Source organism: Xyrauchen texanus, chromosome 46, assembly GCF_025860055.1.
Source record: "Xyrauchen texanus isolate HMW12.3.18 chromosome 46, RBS_HiC_50CHRs, whole genome shotgun sequence".
In the NCBI taxonomy this organism is placed as follows: domain Eukaryota; kingdom Metazoa; phylum Chordata; class Actinopteri; order Cypriniformes; family Catostomidae; genus Xyrauchen; species Xyrauchen texanus.
Window position 1 is genome coordinate 2,193,751 of NC_068321.1, and position 24,229 is coordinate 2,217,979.

General features: G+C 40.2%; 1 protein-coding gene across 1 annotated transcript in view; it reads left to right on the top strand.

Annotated features, from left to right (window-relative positions):
• Positions 1 to 24,229, top strand: part of LOC127637995 (anoctamin-5-like) — a 65,454-nt gene that overhangs the window by 10,527 nt on the left and 30,698 nt on the right. The window contains exons 3-4 of the mRNA XM_052119352.1: positions 21,836 to 21,943; positions 22,235 to 22,303. Of these exons, the coding sequence (XP_051975312.1) occupies positions 21,836 to 21,943; positions 22,235 to 22,303 (177 nt within the window). The remainder of the gene's footprint in view (positions 1 to 21,835; positions 21,944 to 22,234; positions 22,304 to 24,229) is intronic.

Below are 24,229 nucleotides of genomic sequence, written 5' to 3' on the forward strand. Positions count from 1 at the left end.
TCCAAAAAGGACAAAAAACTCGGTCTCTTTAATTTCACATTTCCCATCACTTCTCAAACCTCACTGATGAAATAGTTTGTTTTGCTGATGTCATAAAGAGTGTCTGAAGTTCACTTCTTTGTTTCATGTTATCTGTCCACCACCCCTCACTGCACTTTCCTGCCCTTTTTATGCTTTTATTGTTTTCACCCCCCCCCCCCACCCAATTAAATTTCAAAAACAAATAGCATCTTATTTGACTGTTGCATATGTTCTCCTCTGTGTCTCATTTGTTTCTCTCTCATGCTGTGTGTAGTCGACAGTGAGTGTGGTGTCTGAATGCACCAGCAGTGTGTCTGTGTGCTCAAGTCACTCGTCTGTGATTGTCTGTGAACAGTGTGAGCAAGAACACACTGAACCACAGCAGCACCTCAACAGCTTTATAGGGGTAAGACAGGTGTGTGTGTACTGTATATCTGAGGGTGTGTGTTTGCAGTGTGATGTGTGTTATAAAGGGGCCATATCATTGAAAACAGAGTTTTTATCTGCACAAGTTTTTTAGCACATATATATGATATAAAGTATTATATCTATTTCTATATACAGTATCTCACAAAAGTGAGTACACCCCTAAGTGAAAATTTCCAAATTGGGCCCAATTAGCCATTTTCCCTCCCTGGTGTCATGTGACTCGTTAGTGTTACAAGGTCTCAGGTGTGAATGGGGAGCAGGTGTGTTAAATTTGGTGTCATTGCTCTCACACTCCCTCATACTGGTCACTGGAAGTTCAACATTGCACCTCATGGCAAAGAACTCTCTGAGGATCTGAAAAAAAGAATTGTTGCTCTACATAAAGATGGCCTAGGCTATAAGAAGATTGCCAAGACCCTGACACTGAGCTGCAGCACGGTGGCCAAGACCATACAGCGGTTTAACAGGGCAGATTCCACTCAGAACAGGCCTCGCCATGGTCGACCAAAGAAGTTGAGTGCACGTGCTCAGCGTCATATCCAGAGGTAGTCTTTGGGAAATAGACGTATGAGTGCTGCCATCATTGCTGCAGAGGTTGAAGGGGTGGGGGGTCAGCCTGTCAGTGCCAAATTGGTCTGCATGGCTGTCGTCCCAGAAGGAAGCCACTTGTAAAGATGATGCACAAGAAAGCCCGCAAACAGTTTGCTGAAGACAAGCAGACTAAGGACATGGATTACTGGAACCATGTCCTGTGGTCTGATGAAACCAAGATAAACTTATTGGGTTCAGATGGTGTCAAGCATGTGTGGCGGAAACCAGGTGAGGAGTACAAAGACAAGTTTGTCTTGCCTACAGTCAAGCATGGTGGTGGGAGTGTCATGGTCTGGGGCTGCCTTGCTAAAGAAGCTGAGGGTGAAGGTGATGTACTGGCCAAGCAGGTCTCCAGACCTAAACCCTATTGAGCATCTGTGGGGCATCCTCAAACGGAAGGTGGTGGAGCACAAGGTCTCTAACATCCACCAGCTCCGTGATGTCATCATGGAGGAGTGGAAGAGGACTCCAGTGGCAACCTGTGAAGCTCTGGTGAACTCCATGCCCAAAAGGGTTAAAGCAGTGCTGGAAAATAATGGTGGCCACACAAAATATTGACACTTTGGGCCCAATTTGGATATTTTAGGGGTGTACTCACTTTCGTTGCCAGTGGTTTAGACATTAATGGCTGTGTGTTGAGTTATTTTGAGGGGACAGCAAATTTACACTGTTATACAAGCTGTACTCTCACTACTTTACGTTGTAGCAAAGTGTCATTTCTTCAGTGTTGTCACATGAAAGTATATAATCAAATATTTACAAAAATGTGAGGGGTGTACTCACTTTTGTGAGATACTGTATATTGAAATGAAATTTTAAATGTTTTATCCTTACCATATCATAGCAAAATCATTAGAAATCATGGCTTGGTCTAAGGAGGGCAGTATCAAGACTGATGCTGAAACACTATCAAGGTTGATATATGATATTGTATTGATAGTTTAGATTAAATATTTTATAAAATTAATTTGTGTAATTTTATCCGACAGATAAAAAATGATAAAGCAGGTCATCTAAATAAGTGTAAATACTGTGGGGCAGATTAACTAAGAATGAATTGTGGCCACTAAAAGTGCAGTTTTTTGCACGCTCGTTTAGCATCCGATTTACTTAAAGAATAATGTAGATCAGACAATGGCGCAAATGTGCACACAATATTGCTGCTGAAAAGACTGCTGTATTTGACCCACCCTGCTGGGACTGAACTGCATCTCATAAACATGCAGCTGTACGCTTGATGACACCGCGCATCTGTATATATGCCAGGTTATAGCGCTCTTCAGCATCATTTGATGAGTATTTGAGTAATTACTGCTGAAATTATCAGTTGAAAATGTTCACAAACATCGAAATAAAATACATTTTACCACCTACTTTCATTTGGTGGTAATAGCGCAATGTAAATTGCACAGGGCAAAATTTACATAAATAAAAAGGCCTAATTTACATTGATAAGAATGACAATGACTTAATTTAAATGTTGAAGACACAGTGTATTTCAGTGGTGACTGTGACTGTGCTGAAATGTGACTGATTGCGGGTGGTTAGTGAATAAGATGCAGGTAACTGTGCTGAAATACCACACACAAAAGCGGTACAACTGTTTAGTGAATCAAATTAAAATTATGGACACATCAAAGTTAGGTTGCATTCATTATTATTAGTTAACTACATTAGTTAACATGAACTAAGGATGACCAATACTTTTACATCTTTTGATAATCTTGTTTTCAATGTTAATTACAACATATACTACCTAATAATTGTTTTCATTGAAAAGTTGCATATTTTAACACAGTAGTTAATTCATTATGAACTATCAATTAACACATTTTTTCCAAGGAACAATAACCAAGGTTAATAAATGCTTGGTTATTAAATATTGTTTTAAAGCAATATTGTTCATTTTTAAAATGATGAAACCTAATGCATTTACTAATGTTAACAAATATAACTTTATTTGAAAGGTTACCAAATAGGGCTGGGTATTTTAGTTTCATGTGAGCGATTTTCTCTCATTGTAATGGATGGTTGTGCATAGAGAAAAGATCGATCTTGGGATTTAAAGTGGTCCTGACATACTCATAGCCAATTAGCTTCTGATAGGAGGTGTACTGAATTGGAGGTGTACCTATGGAATTATTTTAAGGCCAACCTTCAAACGGAGTGCCTCTTGAAATCATGGGAAAATCAAAAGAAATCAGCCAAGACTTCAGAAAACTAATTGTGCACCTCCACAAGTCTGGTTCAACATTGGGAGCAATTTCTGAAATATTTCTGTATTTCTGGAAAATGCCTGAAGGTACTACATTCATCTGTAGAAATAATAGTATGCAGGTATAAACACCATGGGACCATGCAGCCATCCAACCACTCAGGAAGGAGATACATTCTGTCTCATTGAGTTGAACATAGTTTGGTGCGAAAAGTGCAAATCAATCCCATAACAACACTAAAAGAACCTTGTGAAAATGCTCGAGGAAACAGGTAGACAAGTATCTATATCTACAGTAAAACAAGTGCTATATCGACAAAGAAGCCACTGCTCCAAAACCACCATAAAAAACCAGACTACATTTTGCAAGTGTACATGGGGACAAAGATATACTTTTTGGAGAAATATCCTCTGGTCTAATGAAAACAGATTTGAACTATTTATAATGACTATCGTTATGTTTGAAGAAAAATGGGTGATGCTTGCAAGCAGAAGAACACCATCACAACCGTGAAGTATAGGGATGGCAGCATCATGTTGTGTGGGTGCTTTGCTGCAGGAGGGACTGGTGCACTTCACAAAATAGAGGAAAATAATGAGGAAGGAAAATTATGTGAATATATTGAAGCAACATCTTAAGACATCAGCCAGGAAGTTAAAGCTCAGTCGCAAACAGGTCTTACAAATGGACAATAAGTTGTGGCAAAATTGCTTAAGGACAACAAAGTCAAGGTATTGGAGTGACCATCATAAATCCCTGACCTCAATCTGATATTTGTGGGCAGAACTGAAAAAGCATGTGTGAGCAAGGAGGCCTACAAACCTGACTCAGTTACAGCAGTTCTGTCTGGAGGAATGGATCAAAATTCCAGCAACTTATTGTGAGAAGCTTGTGGAAGGCTACCCAACACGTTTGACCCAAGTTAAACAAAGTAAATGGTGCAACAGCAGTCCAGGACACCTTCAAAACAGCACAACAGCAAGACAGCACACAGCAAGAGTTATAACTTGACATTGCATTTTTAAAAGCAGCGCAAGATGTGTGATAATGGTCAAAGTCGTGCACGTTTATGTAGAAAACATTTGAATCCAGACAGGCAGATGAAGGTGTCCTGTGTAAGTCCACTTTTGATAAATCTCCCATGACAGGCCCATCACTCTCCTCTTCACCTGTGTGACTGACTGAGCACCATTGGGCGGGGCTAAGGGTGCACTGATGAAAAACAAGCGTTGATGTCTTGCAGTAGAAGCAGTCATATGCAGATGTATTTTGTCCTTGTGACATCATAAGTTCCACAAATTCCAAACAGTATGTTTTTATAGTACAATGACCTCTTATATCCCAAAAGAACATGGAAAATTTGATTTCTCATTTCATGACTCTTTTAAGAATTGATATTGAGATCATTCAAACGAAGATCGCAGTGCATCGGAAAATCTATATTTTTACCCAACACCATTACCAAATTATGATATCACGATGCATTGCATTGCAATGCATTGTAGTTTCGTGTAGCCATACTTTTGACCATTTGTGTAATGACCTTATTCTGGCCAAGAACAGCCCAATTAGAGAAGAGAATGAATGATATGTAAAGAGACCACAGTTTGCCTCTTTAACATTTTATTGTTATGTGCCATGAGGATGACATCACAACCAGCTTATTAACATATGTCTGCCCAAATTATTATACAGTATCAACACCTATTGAGTATTTAGCAACTTGAGCTGCCCTGATGAACAACAGTTTGATCTTTGTCAGTGTAAGGAGGTAGGCCAATCCTAACAGAGCTATTTAAAAATGGAAGTCTTAAAGGTACAGCAGCAGAAGCAGCCCATTTAGTTGAATGGGTCAGAGACAGGTTGGTAAAATGGCTATGAAAACCTACTTTACATGTAATTTACTAAACTCAGTTAGAAACTTTCACTAACATGCTAAAAAAACAAAATGAAATGTAAAAAAAAAAAAAAAATGGCCCCTTAAAGCCTGTGTTCAAAACAATAATACAACAATATGCCATAAGCTAATGTATATTTCCTGCTTGTAGTGTAGTTTTCTCTCTACTCAACACCAGTGTGCTTGTTTGCATGTGTGGTTCTGTTCCTATTACAACAGATGCTCGTAGTGATGGACTTTCACTCTTACAGTCTTGTTGATGGCTTGTAAAAAGCATATGCGTACATATAAAATAATGAGTTTCCTTGAATCTTAATGCAATTGGAGTGATTTTGCGATTTATAATATTCTTATCGGATCATTATCAGATTATTATTTTTTGTTCAGCTGGCTTCATTATTACAGTAAAGCATTAAAAATTAATTAGTAATGATTTCGTATGGACTTTCCCCTGCATGGTTTGGAGTGTAGAAATCAGAAATCAGGCCTTCCGTTGACAGTTGTGTGTTGCTGTGTGTGTTTGTGTGTGTATACCAGTTTCATTCTCACAACATACTTAATTCCTCCACAGATTTGGAGAAAGAGAACTTTATTTCTGAAGTATCGCTCCAGGGTACGCCATGGTAAAGATGGTTGAATTGAGTTTGTGAACTGTGTGTCTATGCATTTGTACCTGCTTTGATCAACCTGTTTGCATATTTTAGGTACTGTATTTTTTACGACAACATTGAGTGCATTTCATTTTCATAATGTGACATATGTCAGTGTAAAACAGAATATTAAGTGTAACATAATGTAGGGTGGACATTTAGGCCTTTTAAGAAAATTAATGGGGTTAGTTTTTATTTTGTGTTGTCTTTAAAGAGCAGTTTTTACCTTGTTTTTCCATCTTTTCCACAATTCTGGGAACTTACACTGTGCTTTGATGTCACCTTGTGATGCCTTGTGTTTGGATATGTGTTGTTCATTATGCTTGAGAGCACTATTCTACACTCTGTCTAGAAGTGTGATGAAAGCTTTTATTTTGAGTTGTGTGGATGTTTCTCTCACTGCTCCCATGATACTCGTTATATGTAAATCTCATCACTACATCTATAATAACCAGACCAGAGACATTGACATGTAATGAGTGAGAAAATGCACACACACACATACTACAAACCCACCAGCGTAAACATTAAACATTTTGTTTTAATGTCACCAGTTGTTAAATTGATCCTGGTGTGTGTAATTTTTGGATGCTCTCATATTCCACTTTAATCCAGTAGGCAAAGTCAACAATAGTAAGCCATTTGTTGGTTGATTACACCAAAAACTGTAATCACTGTGACTCTGTGACACTATTAAAAAATTCTTCTTTTTGAGTTGTCCAACATGTCAACTTCTGACTCAAGCAATTTGAGTTTAGGGCAAGACTACTTGTTTGGATGACCAACGAAAGTCAGGCTGAGTGTTTGGAAAATCCAGAGGGTCAGGGTTTGTCCATTAGCTTTGGCTGTTACTGTTAGTTTGACTCGCAGTCAACATGATTATACTGGAAATCTGCTTCCGAATGATCATGTACCCTGAAATTGACTCCATCTCGCTGAATTACTGACAAGTGCAATCCCCTATCAGAAATGTTTTAATCAAACAAAATATTTTCACCCTTCCCTGTGGCTCTAGTGATAGCGTGTTGCACAAGCAATGTCTGAGCCACTGATTGAGGGCCCGTGAGAACTAAGAAGTAACCGCGTTCATGCCAGGGGTGTAGCCATGGGTGGGCTGGGGTGGGCCTGGCACTAGTGTGGGTGTGGCCAGTTCCATCTCTGCCCACCCATGGTTGTGCCACATTAAATCAACTGTTTTCAACCTACCCTGTGGCACTAGTTATATCGTGTTGCATGAGCGATGTCTGAGCCACTGATTGAGGTCCCATGGGAACCAAGAAGTAATCGCATTCATGCCAGGGGCATAGACACGGGTGGGCTGGGGTGGGCCTGGGTCTAGTGCGGGTGGGCCCAGGCCCATCTCGACCCACCCATGGCTATGCCACTTCTGTGAATGCAATTACTCCCTGATTTTCACGGGACCAGGATTGTCTCTTGGAATCAACATGATTACTTACTCGTCAAATTTAGCCAGAATATTACAGATTATTCACTTATTTCAAATATAAATTATCTATTTATATAATGTAAAAAAAAAAAATCTGCTTTTTGAAAGTCTACACAAACAAATTGCAACAAAGCTGTGAACCTGAGAAAATAAAATAAATAAATGAATAAACAAATAAATGACAAAATTAAATGGCATCGCTGTCAATCATTTCCTCTTGAAATGTCATCAGCGCGCCAGAACTGAAGTCTCTCAGAAGTGACAGTGAGAGGATGAAATAAAGGCAAAGCAAACGATAGTTTAAATTTTTTTGTAAATAGATAATTGTACAGCAGAGTTACTGGACATTGGCATGATGTGCACAAAATGGAAGATCTCCCCTAAAAGACAGAAATGAAGTGAAGTAATTTTATTTTTATAGCACTTTTTAAGGTACAGATTGTTCTTAAGACAATACCTCAAAATGCCACTTGAGTCCCGAAATACAGAAGGGTGCTCTAAGCAATTTGTTTTATTGAATGGTATGGAGAAAATATTCGTACACCCTGAAAGATATCATAAGTGACCTAAAATTAAAGCTGAGGTGCATGAATATCTGTTTACTCTTGCTGGCATCTCTGAAAGTCCTGACGCCTTCGACTCATAAGTAGCCCCTTCAACACAATAAAGATGTGTGAAAAGTTAGGCCAGAAGTTATTTGGCTATTATTAATCATACTTTATGCCGCCAAGGCATTTGTTTTTAATTAGTGTTTTGGTGATTGAAGATAATTATTGTACTCTTTGGAAGTCTTGTTGGTGAGGCATAGGTTAAATTTTGATAACGTTTTCTATGTAAGCTGCATCTTCCTCTTGTCTATTCTTACTTTTGTATTTGTATTTTTTCCACCCAATCTATTCAGTATCAAGCCTAATGGTTATGTAGGTGGGCATGTTTTAAGTTTGTCTAATGGAAGCTATAAGTCCTTTCTTATGGGAAGCTTTATAGCAGTTTGCTATAGTAATCCCGTTCACTGCGAGATTCTGGTTCTGGTCCAGTGGGAACCAAGGAGTTATCACGTTCACTCCGTTTTCTGGTCTTGTGGAATGGTCAACTAACGTGCGGCTGTGGGCTCATGTGGTAGAGCGGGTTGGCCGTTAATCGCAGGGTTGGTGGTTCGATTCCCGGCCCACATGACTCCACATATCGAAGTGTCCTTGGGCAAGACACTGAACCCCAAGTTGCTCCCAATGGCAGGCTAGCGCCTTGCATGGCAGCTCTGCCATCATTGGGTGTATGAATGTGACTGTGAGTGTGTGTGTGTGTGTGAATGGGTGATTGGGACACAGTGTAAAGCACTTTGGTAACCTCTAAGGTTAAAAAAAGTCTCTATATAAGTGCAGACCATTTGTTAAGACAGTAAGTCACTGTTTGTGGACACCATACTAATGAATGAGGAGAGCTAGAATATGACACCAACCTTTCTCAAAATTGTCCATATTTTCTCATAAAACAGCATTTTTATTATAGTAAAATTCACACAAAAATGATTTAGCTATTGCTATTCGTATGCCTGCAAAGACATTTGTTTTTATGCAGTGTTTAGCTGACTGAAGATTGCCTCTGTAATTATTGTACTCACATTATTTTGTTGGAACCCTTCTTGGTTAGGTGCCAGTGTGTCTTTTATAATGTTGTAAAATGTAAATAAACATAGGCAATTCCAAAAGGATTGTTTAGTGTAAAACATGAAGATGTTCAGTTCATTAAGTGAGTGTGCTGTTTCCTCCAAACACTGAAGCATCTACTCCATAGATATCCATAAGAAAATGGCCACTTGTCTCCTCGTAAGTAGACCACACGTCATGCTATTCTTTTCTCAAAGTGACTGGAGTAGTATAGAAACAAGCATAGAAGAAAGAGACAGACAAGTTATTTTTATTTTGTATTTTTATTGTTAAATTGGCAGTGGTTCTATTTTCGGCTTGCATTTGAAACATTTATAAATATTGTTAAACCTTATGATAAAAAGTCCTTTAACATGAAAGTATCATCATGATCATTAGTGTTTTTATAGAGCTAGAGCCTGTAATTGTGTCACATTACATGATTAGTGTATATCTGTGTTGAAGAGGATGTATTTTGTGGCTGAGGCAGGGCCTGATTTATTCAACCACACATATACTTACTCTATATGTCAGTGCAGGAGTGTATGGGTATAATGGCCTGGTTCTAACATATGTATCATCTGCAACATGTAATTATGGTAACTGAAAGAGAGACACAGACCTGTAGTGAGAGAACAGCTGCCGCCCTGCCATGACAAACACACGCCTGCTTACAGCAAAGAGACTGTGGGATGTTCTTTTGAGATGAGCTTTACATAGAGAAGTATTTCTGTTTGAGAGAGGTTTGTTTAGAAAGGGATCAGGTTACCTTACCGTAAAGTCTTAAAGGGAAAGTTCAACCAGTACTGAAAATTCTCTTGCTCATATTGGTCAAAACCCAAATGACTTCGAGTGGAACACATTTACATTTATGCATTTGGCAGAAGCTTTTATGCAAAGCAACTTACAGTGCACTTATTACAAGTCAAGTCAAGTCAAGTCAAGTGGTTTTTATTGTCGTTTCAACCATATACAGTTAGTACAGTACACAGCAAAACGAGACAACGTTCCTCCAGGACCATGGTGCTACATAAAAACAACAAAGGACCAACATAGGACCACATGAGACTACACAACGAAATAAAATACCTATATAAACTACCTATATATACCTATATAAAGTGCATGTGCAAACATGTGCAAAAAGTACAGGACAGTACAACAAATTACTGACAATGAACAGGACAATAGACAGTGCAGCGCCGACCAGTACTCAGTAGTGCAAAAAGATGACAGTTTCTAAAAATGTAAACATAACATACTATGAGATAGTGTTCTATGCACATAGCAGTTATTGAGGTAGCAGACAGTTATAAAGTGACAGTAATTAAAGTGCAACTCAGGACACGTGTGTGTCAAACCAGTCTCTGAGTATTGAGGAGTCTGATGGCTTGGGGAAGAAGCTGTTACACAGTCTGGCCGTGAGGGCCCGAATGCTTCGGTACCTCTTGCCAGACGGGAGGAGGGTAAAGAGTTTGTGTGAGGGGTGTGTGGGGTCAGTCCACAATGCTGGTTGCTTTATGGATACAGTGTTTTTTGTAAATGTCTTTGATGGAGGGAAGAGAGACCCCAATGATCTTCTCAGCTGTCCTCACTATCCTCTGCAGGGCTTTGCGGTCCGAAACGGTGCAAGTCCCAAACCAGGCAGTGATGCAGCTGCTCAGGATGCTCTCAATAGTCCCTCTATAGAATGTAGTGAGGATGGGGGTTGGGAGATGTGCTTTCCTCAGCCTTCGAAGAAAGTAGAGACGCTGCTGGGCTTTCTTGGTGATAGAGCTGGTGTTGAGGGACCAGGTGAGGTTCTCCGCCAAGTGAACACCAAGGAATTTGGTGCTTTTGACGATCTCCACAGAGGAGCCGTCGATGTTCAGCGGAGTGTGTTCACCTTGTGCTCTCCTAAAGTCAACAACCATCTCTTTTGTTTTGTCGACATTCAGGGACAGGTTGTTGGCTCTACACCAGTTCGTCAGCCGCTGCACCTCCTCTCTGTATGCTGACTCGTTGTTCTTGCTGATGAGACCCACCACGGTCGTGTCATCGGCGAACTTGATGATGTGATTCGAGCTGTGCATTGCTGCACAGTCGTGAGTCAGCAGAGTGAACAGCAGTGGACTGAGCACACAGCCCTGGGGGCCCCAGTGCTCAGTGTGGTGGTGGTGGAGATGCTGTTCCCGATCCGGACTGACTGAGGTCTCCCAGTCAGGAAGTCCAGGATCCAGTTGCAGAGGGAGGTGTCCAGGCCCAGCAGGTTCAGCTTTCCAATCAGGTGCTGGGGAATGATTGTGTTGAATGCTGAGCTGAAATCTATGAACAGCATTCGAACGTATGAGTCCTTATTGTCTAGGTGGGTGAGGGCCAGATGGAGGGTTGTGGTGATGGCATCATCCGTTGAACGGTTTGAACGATCACGCAAACTGCAGTGGGTCTAGTGAGGGGGCAGCTGGGTCTTAATCTGCCTCATGACGAGCCTCTCGAAGCACTTCATGATGATGGGTGTAAGTGCGACGGGACGGTAGTCGTTGAGGCAGGACACTGAAGACTTCTTTGGCATGGGGATGATGGTGGTGGCCTTGAAGCACGTTGGAACAACGGCGCTGCTCAGAGAGATGTTGAAGATGTCGGTAAGAACATCTGCTAGCTGGTCTGCACATCCTCTGAGCACTCTGCCAGGAATGTTGTCTGGTCCAGCAGCCTTCCGTGGGTTGACTCTACGTAGAGTTTTCCTCACATCTGCCGTGGTAAGACAGAGCACCTGGTCGTTGGGAGGAGGGGTGGACTTCCTCGCCATCACGTCGTTCTGCACTTCAAACCGAGCGTAGAAGTCGTTCAGCGCATCTGGAAGGGAGGCATCTTTGTCACAGGCAACTGATGTTGTCCTGTAGTTGGTGATGGCCTGGATGCCCTGCCACATGCGCCGCGTGTCACCGCTGTCCTGGAAGTGACTGTGGATTCTCTGGGCGTGTCGCGCGCTTTGCCTCTCTGATTTCCCGTGACAGTTTGGCCCTAGCTGTTCTTAGGGCTGCCTTATCGCCTGCTCTGAAGGCGGAGTCTCGGACCTCAGCAGCGTGCGCACCTCCGCAGTCATCCACGGCTTCTGGTTGGAGCGTGTGGTGATGGTCTTGGAGAAAGTGACATCATCAATGCACTTGCTGATGTAGCTGGTCACTGATGCTGTGTATTCCTCCAAGTTGGTAGAATCGCCATATGTTGCAGCCTCCCTGAACATGTGCCAGTCAGTACACTCAAAACAGTCCTGAAGAGCAGAGATGGCACCTGCTGGCCAGGTTTTCACCTGCTTCTGAAGCGGTTTTGTGCGTCTGACGAGCGGTCTGTATGCTGGAATTAACATAACAGAGATGTGGTCTGAGTAGCCGAGGTGGGGGCGGGGCTCCGCCCGCACGCGCCTGGGATGTTTGTGTAAACAAGATCAAGCGCGTTCAGCCCTCTCGTTGCAAAGTCCACATACTGATGGAATTTAGGGAGCACTGTCTTGAGATTTGCATGGTTGAAATCTCCGGCGACAATAAACAGTCCGTCGGGGTGAGCGTTCTGCAGTTCGCTCATAGCCCCATACAGTTCACAGAGCGCTTCCTTAGCGTTAGCGCTGGGGAATGTAAACTCCGGTTATGCAAACAGTGGTGAATTCCGTGGTAGATAAAAAGGTCTGCATCTAACAGTCACAAGCTCCAACAGCGATGAACAGTAACTAGAGACTAGCATAGAGTTCTTGCACCATTCCGTGTTGATGTAAACACACAAGCCACCACCGCGAGTCTTACCGCAGAGAGCTGTATTTCTGTCGGCACGAAACGAGGCGAGCCCGTCTAGCTGAATGGCGGCATCCGGAACTCTGTCGCTGAGCCACGTCTCCGTGAAAACAAAGACGCAGCAGTCTCTAAACTCACGCTGCGTAGCCTGCTGGAGTCGGATATAGTCCAGTTTATTGTCCAGGGAGCAAACATTTGAGAGCAGGATAGACGGGAGAGCCGGCCGGCTAGGGTTTGTTTTTAGCCTAGCATGGACCCCCGCCTCTTTCCGCGCTTCCGCTTTCGCGACACCGCTTACGACGTCCTCTCCCCCGGCCACCGGCATCAGGCGACGCCGAGGGCTGGAGGCCTGGTCTCCGCAGCAAGCCGAGTACGCGTAGCGCCTCCTGCAGGTCATCATGCAGCTTGGTTTTTGCATGAGTCTTATATTTCAGTAGTGTCTGGCGATGGTAGACACGAACACCGGTTGCTCCGATGTCCATGGGTTGCAAAAGTCGGGCTTTTTTAACAAAAATAGCACCATTGTGGATCCGGAGTGGCCGCTGCGTGCTACTGCGCCGCCATCTTGGATCTCATCTTGGAGCTACAGGGACAATCCCCCCAGAGCAACCTGGAGTTAATTGCCTTGCTCAACAACACAATGGTGGTGGATGTGGAGATCGAATCAGCGACCTTCTGATTAACAGTTATGTGCTTTAGCCCGCTACACCACCACCACTCCATACAACATACACCTACGCCATCAACACTGAAGAGACAGATGTAAAGAGAATTGATACTTAACTGGAATTGTAGAATAATCAGATAAGCCTTATTTGTTATGAATGAGGCAGCGAAGGCAGACGAGGAGATGCAGTTCCAAATGCAGTTCAACTTTTATTGATAACAAAACAAACAAGGCAGGTCCACGGAAAATACGGGAACAAATGAAAAGCCCTCAGTGGGAAAATAAACACAAGACTGAGGAAAAACACGGGCAGGGGAAACATTCCAGGCTAACAACAACATTCAACGACAGACAAGGACTGAACCAAAAACCAGGATATAAATACAAAACATAGGACAAAGGGGCCAATGAACAAACAGAACTCAAACTAGGTAACAAGGTGATTAACAGAAGTAAATGACAAATTAACAAGAGCAGGTGAAAACAATGAACAGTGAACACGAGGGAAAACAAGACTATGGAGTTACAAGGGTGCCAAAAGTGAAAACTAAGGAACTACAAAGGTGACAAAAATGACAAACAAAGGGCAACGGAAAAACAAGACAAGGTAACCGTTACATATTATTTACATACAGTGTTTATTTGCAGTCCTTTGAGAAATGTTTATTGCTCAGAGGTTGCTGTTTCATAAGTCAGAGGACTTAGAGAGGTAGTTAATAAAAAAATTAAAATACTGTCATCATTTACAGGACTCTAATGTAAGATTGTGCAAGTAAAAGCGCTCACTGTTGAGATCTCTTCTGAAACTCTGGAGCCTTTTTCTCATGGTAACAAACATTTCTCTGAACGAGCCGTTCAGGTTTGCAGCCCCTTAGGCAACCCACGGCTGGCGAAGAGATCCGCCCGAGTAGCTTAGATCCACCCTCATTAAAACATGAGGGAGCAGCGCACAGTCCACCTTATTTATCTCCTCGCTAGAGCCGCTTGTGCTAACTCGGACTGCTTCATCAGCGATGGTTAACACTAGGCTGGATTTGCTTTAAAGCTAAGGATCAAGGGTGGATCGATACCAAATCTCCGTGACCCAAATTCAGATTTGTAAGTCACAAGTTTTGCACTTGATACTTTTTTAATGTTTGCAATTTGGCTTTCTGCACGTTGCGTGAAAAACGCTTGTGAAAACATTGTGCTTTATGTAACGTAGTAACTATTCCATAACAATGATGCTGTAGCTCTTTTTTGGTTAAAATATAAACTGATTGGCATCCTCCACAGTCCTGCTTGAGTGGTCATGTAATGCAGATTTTCCGTGTAATAAAAACAAGCAATTTTTTAAAAATGATTATGAAACGATAGTGGTATTTTCGACAACTATAGCTGTTTTTCATATTTCATAACTTGACCTTTGTTATGCACAATACAGTAAGATGATTGACTTAGTGTGCTCTCCATGTTATTTATAAATTTTTATCTGTTTACGTTCTCGTGCATTGTTGTCGCCGTGCATTGTTGTTTCCAGCAGGAAAGGCACAACCCAATTCCAGAAAGGGGTGTTGGGAGCAGCAGATCCTTTGCATTTGAAGCTACAGACACTAAAACAGCCTATTTGGAACAGGGCTACAAAACAGCGGTATAAAGGCATGGTAGAATAAATGATCTGTGATCATTTCTACCATATTCTACCGGTATTTTGAGCTGAAACTTGACATACACATTCTGGGGACACCTGAAACTTATATTACATCGTGTAAAATGGGGCATAAATATGTCCCCTTTAAAGTTATTTGTAATATGACTTGCCTACAGGCATGACTGCTGTCTTTTTGATAATAATTCAGCAGACAGTAATTTAAAAGAGATTGATCATTTTTGGAAACATGGCTGTGAATGAAATTCAGATTTCAATTACCATCAACAAATATTTGACATGGCAAACATATTCCTACTGTATGTAAATGGCAGTCAGAACTTAATAGTTTTTAAATGATATCACATGTCCAGGTCTGTCCTAGTTTATGTGTTGGTGTTTGCTAAGTAAAGCATCTAACCCTATCCCTAAATATTAATTTTCAGGCTGTTGTCCCGCACCATTTGTGAAACAGACATGAATGATGCCTTAAATCATGCAGCTTGCTGAGGAAAGGTTGGCTACTGCAAAAAAATTAATTCATAAATAAGTTAACTTACATTTAAGGAGGGACCCGAGCCATATTTAGAGACCAGAATATTATAGAGACTTTTGACTTGGGCCAGTAAGTAACCACAGAGAACACCCAATTAACCACCTAGCAACACCCTAGCAACTGCATAGCAAAAGTCTAAACAATTTATAAAACCTTAGCAACACCACAGCAATGCCCTGACAACAACTGAGAACACCTGAGCAACCGCATAGTAACACCCTTTCAACCACATATCAACAGACTAAAAACACTTAGAACACCTTAGCAACAGCACAGCAATGCCCTGACAAACGCTGAGGACATCCTAACAACACCATAGCAACCACATATCAATATGCCAAAAAAGACTCGAAGCATCTTTGCAACTGCTTTGCAATGCCCTGGCAACCACACAGAACATCACAGCAACCACCAAGCAACACAATAGCAACTGCATAGCAAAACCCTAGTAAATCCATAGCAACAGACTAAAAACATGTGTATCACCTTAGCAAGCGCACAGCAATGCCCTGTCAACCACCAAGAACAACCTTACAGTGCACTAGCAGCTGTATAGTTATGTGCAAAAAAAAGTCTTAACACCCAATCAACCACCTAACAACACCCTAGCAACCACAAAGCAACAGACCAAACCACATGTAACACCTTAGCAACTGCACATCAATGCTCTAATAATCACTGAGAACACCCTAACAGCACCATAGCAACAACATATCAACAGATTAAAAACACTGATAACACCTTAGCAACTACACAGCAGTGTCTTGACAACCGCTGAGAACACCTTAACAACACTATAGCAACCACAAAGCAATTTGCTAAAAAAACACTCAGAACATCAAAGTAACCAGCAAACAACCGCATAACAAAAGACTATAATGCCTAATAACACTTTAGCAACTGAACAGCAATGCAGGGTGTTCTAACAATTTAGAACACCCTAGAACCACCTAGCAACAACATATCAACACACTACGAACACTTAAAACACCTTAGCAACAGCACAGCAATGCCACAACCTTGAGAACACCCTTGCAATGCCCCAGCAGCTGCATAGCATTGTGCTAAAAAACACTCAGAACACCTTAGCAACTACATAGCAATGCCCTAGCATAATTCTGAACACCCTAGCAATCACCTAGCAACACCTTAGCAACAGCAATATCTGGAAAACCACTGAGAACACACTAGCAAGCCTTAACAGCTACTTTGTAATGTACTAAAAACATACACCTCAGAGCACCTCAGCGAAAAAATACTGTATCAGCTGCCCTGACAACCACTTTTAACACCATATCAACCACATAACAACACCCTAGCAACCAAAAAGCAACAGACTAAACCACATATTATGCAACAGCAAAGCTCTGACAACCAATTAGAACACTCTGGCAAAGCCCTAGTAGCCACATAGCAATGTGCTCAAAAACATTCTAGCTGCCACCTAGCAACACACTAACATCCACATAGCAACAGACTAAACCTCTAATAACACCTTAGCAACTGCATAACAACCACCCTGAAGACCCTAGAAACCACATAGTAACCTCATAATAAAAGTAAAAATTGATTTAAACAAATAATAAGGAAGGGAACATCATAAATAAAATGAAATACTGAATTACAAATGAAATACAATAATTCAGTGCAATTAAAAAAGTATGTCATCAATATAAGCTCCCCCTTCTCTCTCTCTCTCTCTCTCTCTCTCTCTCTCTCTCTCTCTCTCTCCGCTCTGTTAATGACTGGGCGTTTGCTTATCTTAAAGGAACACAGCTTTATCCACTGAGTGTGTGTGTTTGTGTATGTATGTGTGTGGGTCAGGGTTCTGCTGCTGTAGTAAGGGAGGTGGTCTACACCTCCAGAACGCTGAATGATGCAGCACTTGATAGACGGAATGGAGGTAAATTGCTTTTGCTTTCTTCAATCTCTCCATCAGAGCAGTTCTGGAAAGACGAAGGAGGATCCTTGGGGAATTGTATTATTACTAGTCGTGACGTTACTATAAATGACCAACAGTAACTGCGTTTACTAATGGATGTTAGTGTGTATTACTGAATTCTGTACATTAGCATGGAAGTGTTAGCTGTAGACAGTTGGCAGTCATCAGGATTTTCTGTGTTTTGTTTGTTTTAAAGGAACAAGGTGATTTTTATCATGGTAAATACTTCATGAAATCAAAACTGGAGCTTCATTTCTGTTAGCTTTGAGGCCATATATTCTAATTCACTTTTAGCAAATATACACATTTCAAATTTACAGTCTTCCTCTTCCGAAAATACAGACAAAAAATATTGATGACTCATACTGCACTTACTCAATTTGTCCAATCAAATCCTCTCTAGAATCAGAATATTTCTCCCCGAAATACCACTTGCCTTTGACTAGCAATAGCGAGCATTGAACCATGTTCATGGCTGTGACGTAAGCTAAAGGCTATTGGCTCAATATGTTCAATATGTTCCACCTCAAATTCCTGTTTCAATTGAAAATACTTCAACACAGGAAAGAAAGCTGCACTTGTAAAGGGACTTTAAGTGTTGATAAATTGCATTGTGCCAAACGAATATATTTTAAAATATGCTTGGAACTTAATTATTTCTTTAGGAAGTTAACAGGGTTGACAATTTGAGTTCAATTTGATATTCAATTTGATAGATTGCAATTCTTAGAAAGAGAATGTAATTCTAATATATTTTTCAAATGTTTTCTTTTCAATTATCAATTGTTTTCTATACAGAATCTATAAAAAAAAGGTTGACATTTTAAGATTGTCCTAAATAAAACAAAAAAACATACCATAAAATTATAAAGAAAAGTGGACTTGAAGTTCACTTCTTGAAAGGATGATGATGTCATTATGACGAGGGCTGGGTATTGATACAGATTTCCTGATTTGATTCAATTCCGGTTCACAAGCTTTCGATTTTAATAGAAATATAATTTGAGTCAATTCTGATTCATTCCCATATATTTCAGTTGTAATGTCCATTTCCCTTAGATATGAGAAAAACAATATATATATATTTCTCTCAGACAATGCTGTAAATTATACAAGAAACCTTCCAACTTGGTACATTAAGCCATTTTAAAAATGAACAACAGGGCCCAGCTAACAATGAATTGAAGTAAACTTTAAAGTAAAAGATTGTTCTTAGTTTTTTTCAGAATCAGTATTGGAATTGTTCAAATGAAGATTCCAGTTAATTGGAATATAAATATTTTTAACGAGCCCTAATTATGGCTTTTTCATGTATGAAATACTGTAGTTCATCACTTTGTAAAGTGAAAAATATGACGGTTACAGGTTAGACAAATAACCTGTGGGTGCAACTTTCAGTGAACTAATATCTTAAAAATATATTTATGTATACTGCATATATCATATATCATCAAAATGTGTATAGTTCATAATATAGCATGGAGAAGTTGGAAATACAGGGGTGGGGACAGGCTAAACAAAATGAGCTTGTTAAACTGAAAAAAGTGCAACTGGGTTTGCTCTCATCTCTGGAGGTAGCATTGAGAGAATGAAGTGGCTGGCTTTGTTTGTGTTATGCAGCGTATGTAAGTTATTTTTAGTTGTTACAGAACAGCTGCATAGTGCAGGCAGCTCCTGTGACAGACCAAGAGCATTCAACTGTTCCTGCAGAGCTTTTTTTCCTGCCTCAGAGTGAAGGCCATGCTTATGAGGGCCATGTCAGTGTTAGCAGAGAGTAAATACAGTACACAGTTGAAGTCAGACGTTTCCATACACTTAGGTTGAAATAATAAAAAATATATTTTTAACCACTCCACAGATTTAATATTAGCAAACTATAGATTTGGCAATTTGTTTAGGACATCTGCTTTGTGCATGACACAAGTATTTTTTCCAACAATTGCCAATTTTTTCACTTGTAATTGACTATATCACAATTCCAGTGGGTCAGAAGCTTACATACATTAAGTTAACTGTGCCTTTAAGTAGCTTGTAAAATTCCAGAAAATTATGTCAAGCCTTTTGACAATTTGCCAATTAGCTTCTGATATGAGGTGTACTGAATTGAGGTGTAGCTGTGGATGTATATTAAGGCCTACCTTCAAACCGAGTGCCTCCTTGCTTGACATCATGGGAAAATCAAAAGAAATCAGCAAAGAACTCAGAAAAATAAATTGTGGACCTCCACAAGTCTGGTTAATCCTTGGGAGCAATTTCCTAATGCCTGAAGGTTCCACGTTCGTCTGTATAAACAATAGTATCCAAGTATAAACACCATGGGGCCGTGCAGCAATCATACCACTCAGGAAGGAGACACATTCTGTCTCATAGAGATGAATGTAGTTTGGTGCGAAAAGTGCAAATCAATCCCAGAACAACAGCAAAGTACTTTGTGAATATGCTGGAGGAATCAAGTAGACAAGTATCTATATCTACAGTAAAACGAGTCCTATATCGATATAACCTGAAAGGCTGCTCAGCAAGGAAGAAGCCAATGCTTCCATCCACCATAAAAAAGCCAGACTACAGTTTGCAAATGCACATGGGGACAAAGGTCTTGTCCTCTGGGCTAATGAAGCAAAAATGTAACTGTTTGGCCTTAATGACCAATGTTATGTTTGGAGGAAAAAGGGTGAGACTTGCAAGCTGAAGAACATCATCCCAACCGTGAAGCATGGGGGTGGCAGCATCATGTTGTGGGGGTGCTTTGCTGCAGGAGGGACTGGTGCACTTCAGAAAATAGATGACAACATGAGGAAGGAAAATGATGTGGATATATTGAAGCAATATCTCAAGACATCAGCCATGAAGTTAAAACTTGTTAGCAAATGGGACTTCCAAATGGACAAGCATACCTCCACAGTTGTGGCAAAATGGCTCAAGGACAATACATTCAAGGTATTGGAGTGGCCATCATAAATCCCTGACCTCAATCTGAGGACAGAACTGAAAAAGCGTGTGTGAGCAAGGAGGCCTAAAAACCTGACTCAGTTACAGCAGTTCTGTCTGGAGGAATGGACCAAAATTCCAGAAACTTATTGTGAGAAGCTTGTGGAAGGCTACCCAAAACGTTTGACCCATGTTAAACAATTTAAAGGCAATGATATCAAATACTAATAAAGTGTATGTAAATTTCTGACCCACTGGGAATGTGATGACAGAAATAAAAGCTGAAATAAATCATTCTCTCTACTATTATTCTGACATTTCACATTCTTAAAATAAAGTAGTGATCCTAACTGACCTAAGACAGGGAATGTTTTCTACGATTAAATGTCAGGAATTGTACAAACTGAGTTTAAATGTATTTGGCTAAGGTGTATGAAAACTTCTGACTTCAGCTGTATGCTCTTGTCATGTCTGATCTGGGATCATTGTTTTTCCTGCAGGTTCTAGACTGTGATTAAAAAAATTATATGATTCAAAATAAGACATTTGGCTGGTGTTGAAGAGAAAGAGGTAGTAACTTGCTGTTTTTATCCATTTATGTCATGAGATAGGACATATGAGACTCTCCTAAACAGCAGATGGCAGCAAACATTGTTGCATTGTTGAATAATTTGAGGTTTAAGAGGGAAGGAACAGTCAGTATAAAATGCCAGAGATTTTCTTTTACTGTAGAAGTGCAAATGTCAAATTCTGGGCCTCTGTTTTTATTGTAAAAAGCATAAACCTCATAGAGGGAGTGACATTAAAGAGATAATGAGAACACTTTTTTAGACTCATTATAGCTGACCAATAGAGACAACAGCTGTGTTGCAAAAGCCACAGCCATTTTATGAACCCCTGTTTTATGCTGTTGTTATTCTACCTGCTTCTCTTTCTATTAGCACATACTACAGTATAAACAGTATGCAAATGATCGCTGTCAGTTGCCAGTCACTAGAGCTCAGACTGCACATGTTTGCTAAAGTATGTGTGTGTGTGTCAAATGTCCAGTGACGTCCTATAAAGGAAAATGTCCTGAATAAAGCAATTTTAAGTAATATTAGGGGTAGACATTAGCAAAAAGTAGACATATATGGTAATGCTGACTTTTCTTTTGCATGGAGCTTATTTTAAAAGCTTGAGATTTGATGCACGTATGATGCCTGCAAGTGTGTAGCAGGATGCTTGGATTATTTGCTGTGGGTGTTGTGGCATTAGTCTTGTTATCCTAACTGTAGAAATCTTATGATGAATTGGTGTGTTGAAACTGCAGTTTAATATTTAATATATCCTGAGCAAGTATAAACAAGAACTGAATGCCTGAACAAACAGTTTTAATGCACTATTATTGAGTAACTGTCTTTCGGCTGATATGTAATAGCTTTAATACTTTAACCTGTGTGTGTGTGCAGGTAGACAAACAGCTTCAGAGCAAGGACTCTGTGTACTTCAGAGATGGCGTACGGCGGATAGATTTTGTTCTCTCATACATCGACGACAAGGATGGAGAGAAAAAACAGGTGCGTATTTCACTCTGTAGCATATTCAGTTAATGACATTTGACTTCTACCTTCATATTCCAAGATAATTTGGGAAAAGCATTTGCCAAAACAAATGGCGACTCAGAAACGTTAAAGGACTAGTTCAACCAAAAATTAAAATTCTTTCATCATTTACTCACCCTCCTGCTATCCCAGATGTGTGACTTTCTTTCTTCTGCTGAACACAAATGAAGATTTTTAGCTCTGTATGTCCATACAATGTAAGTCAACAATCTCAGATTTGAAATTGATCTTTCATGTGTTTCACAGGATCGGAGGAAAGAGTTTGAAGCTAATTTACAGAAAGCAGGACTTGACTTGGAGACCGAGGACAAATCTGTGAGTGTAAAATCTGAAATTGAAAAGCCCTGTTAGGACATTCATATGTCATCAGATTCCTATTAAATCATCTCAGAAATAGATATATTGATTTATAAACACTAGGTTATTAACTTTTGGCAAAATCCTTCAATCAGGAGCAACATATTTCACTGCATATGTTTAGTTGAGCCCAGTTTTCAGGAATTTTGTCAGTTAGTGTCACCTAGAGGGAAATTTAATTCATATTGTACCTGGAAACATACCTAAAGGTATAGTTCACCCCTAAAATATTTACTCATCATTTACTCACACTAATGTTCCAATCCCGTATGATTAAAAAGGAGATGTTTAGCAAAATCACAGGTCTATATACACACACAATATATACATATACACACAATCCAAGTATATATATACTAAATATATATATATATATATATATATACACAAAGTGCTGGGAAAATGTATTTGCCCCTTCCTGATTTCTTCTGTTTTTGTGTACATCTCATACTAAATTGATTCACAAATTCAAACAAAATTTAACTTAAAACAAAGTCAATCTGAGTAAACACAAAATACAGTTTTTAAATGTTAATGTTATTTATTGAAGCAAAAAGGTTATCCAATACCATCTGGGCCTGTGTGAAAAAGTATTTACCCCCTTAGTTACAAAATTCCCAAATCTATGAAACATTCATAATGGGTATCGGCTGGACTAGACACACCCAAACCTGATTACTGACAGCCCCGTTCAATCAAATCAACACCTAAATCAAACTTTTGCAGCAGTGTGAAGCTAAAAGGTCTCCCAGGAGCACACTATGCCAATGTCAAAAGAAATTCCAGAAATTAGGAAAAAGGTGATTGAAATATCAGTCTGGAAATGGTTAAAAAGCTATTTCAAAGGCTCTGGAACTCCAAAGAACCACAGTGAGAGCCAATATCTCCAAATGGAGAAAATTGGCACAGTAGTGAACCTTCCCAGAAGTGGCGACCCTCCAATATTCCTCCAAGAGCACAGCAACAACTCATTCAGGAAGTCACAAAAAAGCCAAGGACAACATCCAAGGAACCGCTGGACTCTCTAAAGGTCAGAGTTCATGACCCCACTATCAGAAAGACACTGGCCAAAAATGCCATCCATGGAAGAAATCTTATGATGAATTGGTGTGTTGAAACTGCAGTTTAATATTTAATATATCCTGAGCAAGTATAAACAAGAACTGAATGCCTGAACAAACAGTTTTAATGCACTATTATTGAGTAACTGTCTTTCGGCTGATATGTAAGTAGTGGAACCGCTGGACTCTCTAAAGGTCAGAGTTCATGACCCCACTATCAGAAAGACACTGGCCAAAAATGCCATCCATGGAAGAGTGGTGAGGTGAAAACCACTTAACCCAGAAAAACATTAAGGCTCATTTGAATTTTTCCAAAACACACCTTGATGATCTTCAAACCTTTTGGGAAAATGTTGAATGCGTCAAAAGAGGAACTGTTTGGAAGACAGGGGTCCTGTTACATCTGGTGTAAATCAAACACAGATTTACACAAAATGAAAATCATACTTACGGTCAAGCATGGTGGTGGTAGTGTGATGGTGTGGGGATGCTTTGCTGCTTCTGGGTGACTTGCAATAATTGAGGGAAACATGAATTCTGCTCTCTACCGGAAAATCCTAAAGGAGAACATCCGGTCATCAGTCCGTGAGTTGAAGCTCAAGCGTAACTGGATTATTCAGCAAGACAATGATCCAAATTATAGGAGTAACTCTGAATGGCTCAAAAGAAGATAAATGAAAGTTTTGGAGTGACCTAGTCATGACTTAAACGATTGAGATGCTGTGGCAGGACCTTAATCGGGCAGTTCATGCTCAAACCCTCCAACGTGGCTGAACTAAAGCAGTTGTGCAAAGAAGCGTGGGCCAAAATTCCCCCACAGCGT